Source organism: Octopus bimaculoides, chromosome 9 (assembly GCF_001194135.2).
Source record: "Octopus bimaculoides isolate UCB-OBI-ISO-001 chromosome 9, ASM119413v2, whole genome shotgun sequence".
Lineage (NCBI taxonomy): Eukaryota > Metazoa > Mollusca > Cephalopoda > Octopoda > Octopodidae > Octopus > Octopus bimaculoides.
This window is the reverse complement of record NC_068989.1, coordinates 93,588,772-93,594,346: the sequence shown is the minus strand read 5'-3', so window position 1 is coordinate 93,594,346 and position 5,575 is coordinate 93,588,772. Positions and strand designations below refer to the sequence as shown.

Here is a 5,575-nt window from a genome sequence, read left to right as displayed (position 1 = left end):
TCACATCGTTGAATTTTTGAATTTCTGAATCTTTTTTCTTTGAAATTTTTCTTTTCTTTTTATAAGTTTTGCAGTAGTTTACAGTATTTTGTAATTGTGCAGTTGGTATGTATTGGAAGGTTCTTAGCTCCATAGATTTTTTTTCTTGCTTTTATTGCTTTTATCGTGCATTTAATTGTGTTGTTACAATAAATGGCACAATTAAATATTCGGATAGTCAGTGACAAAAGAAAGATAACATTTCAACACAAAATTGTTGATATTAAAGTTTTAAAATTCACTAAAGATGATCTTTTGTTTGTCTGAACATGGAAAACTGTAGTCTTCTTAGAATAAGAAGGATGCTTATATTTTCGAATACTCAGAGAGAAAGGAAAGGATAGGTATTCACAGAAGATGTAGATATTAAAGTTTTTAATGCTGATCGTTTGTATTATTATTACCATAATTATTATTATTATTATTAATGTTATTGTTATCATTTTCATTATCAACAACTTCTACGAACATGATTTTTCAAGTGTGAATATTCCAGGATCATATTATGGAAGGAAGTTCTTTTTATATGTTTTGAAATATCGTTCTTTGGAATTTGGCCATCCTTCAGCATTTATTATCGACATTATTCACAGAATATGTGAGTGTGTGCTTAGTTAGTAGTCTGCTAAATAAGAATGGAATTAAAATGGGTTGAACCGAAATAATTGGCCCGATCCCAATCACATAGTAGCTGTATTCGTAAGTGTTCATGTATTCTGAGAAGATTCCTGCAAACAAGAAGAACAAGAACAACATTAAAGACGAGTCATCATATGTGAATATTCAATAAATAAATATATCAAATTTGTATAATTTATTTTTAATCATTAATATCTATGGTAAGACGTCAAGCACCGGACAAAATTCTTAGCGGTATTTCGTCCGTCTTTACGTTCTGTGTTCGCTTACCACCGAGGTCAATTTTGCCTTTCACCTTTTTGAGATCGATAAAATAAGTACCATTTCAGCAATGGGGTCGATCTCATCGACTTACCATTCTCTTGTTCTCGCTGGTCTTGTGTCAAACTTTCAAACCAAATATCTCTGGTAAGTACTGTCTCGTGTGTTCGTAATCATAGGGCCCGTGAACCGGTTTCCGTGGTTCAGAAGTGATCAAGAGTACAACATCTGCCCACCCCACCTGACGGAACGCCAGTCCATCCCATGGTTATTGCATTTACAGGTGAGTTGATTGGAGCAACGTAAAATAAATTGTGTTGTTCAATAACGAAACGTCTGGACCGAGAATCGAAACCAAGCTTTTGTGGTCGTGTGTCATAGCCTAACCACTGGGTCACGCACGTTCACATTAATATCTATATACTTGTCACAAACACACACACACACACACACACACACACACACACACACACACACACACACAAAACGAATGTAATGGCTCTTCTTTGGTTTCAGCGATAAACTGTCAATTGCTCAGTCGATTAAACTGCTCGTTCATTGTATTAACGTGTGAAGTGGTTGAATGCACCGCAGACACGTATGCTGTGAAATTATTCCTCCTGTAGATTCCACATGATAATGCATGTAGCAAGGATGGGCATTTGAATTGAAATTGCAATTCACCATTGAACGGGCTTCTGCACAGTTTATATCTATCCAATTCCACACACGATCCTTGGTTGACTGGGGGATATAGTAAAAAGAAGGCCTCAATTGCCAGGCAATTGGGCTTGGTTTGAACACGTGTAGAATATATATTCTCACAAATTGTTGGAGTTAAGTCATAAGAATTGTGAAGATATGACAGGTTTATAGGTTCTTACACTGATTAAAGAAAAATGATTATCTACAAAAACGATATTTCTTGTATTTCATTCTATTTAAATGTTTCTAAATAAAATACTATAATTGCTGGCTGGAGATTACTTCTGCAACATTAACACAAGAATCAGACGTTTTGACACAACCGTTTCGGCACCACCTATTTGGCATCTCTAATTCGACGATGACTTATTTGACAAGAGACATTTAGACGTTTCTCTCCCTCTTTGTCTCTCTCTCTCTCTCTCTCTCTCTCTCTCTCTCTCTCTCTCTCTCTCTCTCTCTCTCTCTCTCTCTCTCTCTCTCTCTCTCTCTCTCTCTCTCTATTTATGTGAGTAATTGTACTTCTTGTGTGTATGAGGAGAGGGGAAATCATTTTTGGCAACGATGCTGAATTGACAAATTCTAATCTGTCTTTTCTTTCTCTCCTTCTCTGCCTCTGTTTAATCGTCGGTGCTTCTAGTTATGCTTCCATGTGTAATATCTCCCTCTCCATCCCTCACTCTCTTTCTCTATCTCTCTCTCTCTATCTCTCTCTCTCCCTCTCCCTCTCTCTCTCTTTCTCTCTCTCTCTCCATCCCTCACTCTCTCTCTCTCCCTATCTGCACGTATACATTTCTGTGTGCGCACACGTGTTAACATCCAGTATCGAAAAGTGCTGCTGTCCAAACAAGCTGAATATCTAGTCTACCAGACCAGATTACCAACGACCAAACAGCTGCGACCCATTGTCTCATTCCTTAACACATACATGATAAGTATTGGGTCATCCCATTAATAATGCGCCTCGTTGTAAAAGATCTGTAGAGCTCGACGAGGGCTTCCTGAAAACCCTGGTGGAACAAAATCCCATTGTAACTGTTGTGGAACTAGCAGAGAAGCTTGAATTTGGTCGTTTAACCATTCATCGACACCTGCAAGCCTTCGGGAAATGACCATTTTTGGTTTCAAGACGAAAGGTGTTCTTCCATCAGGATAATGCTCAGCCACATACAGCGAGGATGATATCCCAAAGGCTGGAGCAGGTTGAATAGGAATCGATGCTCCATCCACCATATTCGCCGGACATTGCCTCATCTGATTACCATTTATTCCGCAGTCTTCAAAATAATTTGTGCGGTAAAAATATGAACGTTTGTAGACGAGGTCAGAACAGTACTGGAGGAATATTTTTCATCAAGGACAAGTGCATTTTGGAAGAGGATCCTTGCAAGTCTTCCAGATAGATGAAAGAGCATTGTAGAAAATGAACGAGAGTATATTTTAGATTTAGAAAAGAACTTTGTTTATCTTAATTTTGAAAATAAAAAAGTATAAAAACGACAGCATTATTTCTGGGATGAACCAATACATATGTAACCACAACGGTTGTAACTTAGTATATTCTGAAATATGGATAAGAAAAATGTTATATATTTACCTATCAGATATCCAAAAGTTAAAATGCCGATTCCAATTACTGTTTCTCCAAATCCCATACTTATCGAAAAATATCGGATTTCGAAGTAATCCATAATAGTTACAAGATATGTAGAGAATATGAGGCCACTTGTGAACATCACAGCAAATGTTAGCAAAGTCAAATATATGGCAGTAGACAACGAAGGATAAACACAGATCAGTAATCCGCTCATGGTGGCTGCAGTACTAAATATAATCCTGCTTGGGACAATGTTTTTATGTATGAGCCAACTGGAGAAGAAACAAGCAAAGACATAACCGAACGATCCCACTGAAAATATACGGGCACTTTCTGCTTGACTCAGCCCTTGTTGTACGCAATAATCAGGTACGATAGCTGTTGTTGTTATAACACTACTGTAAGTTATAACAAGTGCGAAAAGAAATAAAAGGAAGTTAAAGTTTGTTAAAACTGTAATAATTTTCGCAGAAAATTTCGAATCAGATTTTTCTTCCGTTTCAAACTTGTCACTTCGAACATCAATCTCCTCGTCTTCAGATTTTATAGAATTTATAGCTGTCTCTTCGATACCCAAACAATCTTCTTTGTCAGGTTGTGTATTATTTATAACAAATGGTTCGTTGTTATATTTTAAGGCCTTAATAACAACCCCACGAATATATTTTGCATTTGAATAGTTTTCTTCGTTATGATTCAAGGATGTATTATTCTCTTCGGATATTTCTAGTTTGTTCGATATCGTTTCATTCTGATCGTCACCAACTCTTTCAAATGGTTCTTCAGAAGTGTAAAAATCATTCTGCACGTTATTTTCACTTACAAGTAAATTTTCTCTCCCCGTGATTTTATACGTATCCGTAGAATACATGAGAGCACATGGCAGAGTGTGTATGAAAGTAGCAGCCAGGAGAAGAAGACTTCCGCGCCAGAACATGAGTTCAATGAAGTAATTGGTAAGGATTGGAAAAATTATATATCCAAGAGCTTTTCCGACCGCAGCAAATGCAATAAATTTACGACTATCTTCACCGAAATAAGCTGCTAATCCAGCATTTGCTGATAGACTGAGAGCAGAACAACCAATTCCTGTTACAAAAGATATAAAAATAAACAGAAATTAAGAAGTAATTACTAAGTTAATCCAAGACTTCTGAATAATCTTAATGTAATTTTTGTGATGAGTAGCCTTGCATCTATATTGAAGTTAAAGTTTATAACATTTACACTGGAATTAAACATCGTTTCGTATTCCATTTGTAAGATTTTTGTTGTGAATTCCTGTATTGAAATAAATTTTGTGTCCTGGTAGAGTTATTCCTCCAATAATAACAACACATGCACTGGTTCAATATCATTTCTTTATTGTTAGTGAATTGGTTAAATATCTAATCATCTAATTGTTTAATTTGCGCTTTAAAAAAATCAATCGATTGTTAATTGAATTTCTTTCGTCGCAGTTCGCAACAAGTTTCTCAGCGACTTACTTCCCTGTCGAAGGTCAGCTAAGAGATATCGGACCAGTGCGTGTGTTATTAACTTTGACATACTGAACCCACCCAAGACACTGGAATTAAAGTTTATCACAGTAACACCACATAACTATAAAGAGGCGTTTAAAGAGTCTGCAAATCTTCATTCAGTTTCATTTTGAAAGCATAACACTTTCTTCAAGTCATCAATAGTTTTGGTAAATATATAAACATTACTTTTAGCATAAACATCACACTTTCAATCAATGAGTAAGCAGCTGTATTTTCTCATATTTTAGTACCATTGGAAGATGGTAATCCTGATTGTCTAGGATCCTTGCGAGAGTGGTGGTAGGGATGAAGCAAGATGACTTCAGAACGGACACCTGGATTGGATTCTTACAAACAGAGTGAACCCTACCAAATCACCGAACGTAACAAGTGGAGATGTTAAAGCGTTGATCAAAGTAAGCTTATCACCAAATGAGGTCATAATGCGATTTGAACTCATAATACAAAAAACTGGAATAAATACAAGATATTCTGTCAGACATTCTTGCTCTCCTACCACTCCACTCTACTGGACAGGCACTTTTGGAGATCTTCACCTCGTCAATGACTCCAGTCGTGTGAAATTATAACGACTTTTCCTCTCTCCGAAGCCCATAAAAGATAAATAAAAGAAAGAACTATGTCCTGCGTTCTTTCGATAAAGAGGTTTCAGAAAGCTGTAAGGGACATTTTAATTGTTTATCATATTTGAAATTAACATTTAACGTTTTACGATATGAATAAAAAGACAAGGAATCTCTCTCTCTCTCTCTCTCTCTCTCTCTCTCTCTCTCTCTCTCTCTCTCTCTCT

General features: G+C 36.4%; 1 protein-coding gene across 2 annotated transcripts in view; it reads right to left on the bottom strand.

Moving 5' to 3' along the window:
* Positions 1 to 396: 396 nt before the first annotated feature.
* Positions 397 to 5,575, bottom strand: part of LOC106878690 (uncharacterized) — a 39,452-nt gene continuing 34,273 nt past the window's right edge. For both annotated transcript variants that reach the window (XM_052970895.1, XM_052970896.1), the window contains exons 4-5: positions 3,242 to 4,330; positions 397 to 767 (exon numbers count right to left, since the gene is read on the bottom strand). In XM_052970895.1, the coding sequence (XP_052826855.1) occupies positions 604 to 767; positions 3,242 to 4,330 (1,253 nt within the window). In that variant the 3' untranslated portion in view covers positions 397 to 603. The remainder of the gene's footprint in view (positions 768 to 3,241; positions 4,331 to 5,575) is intronic.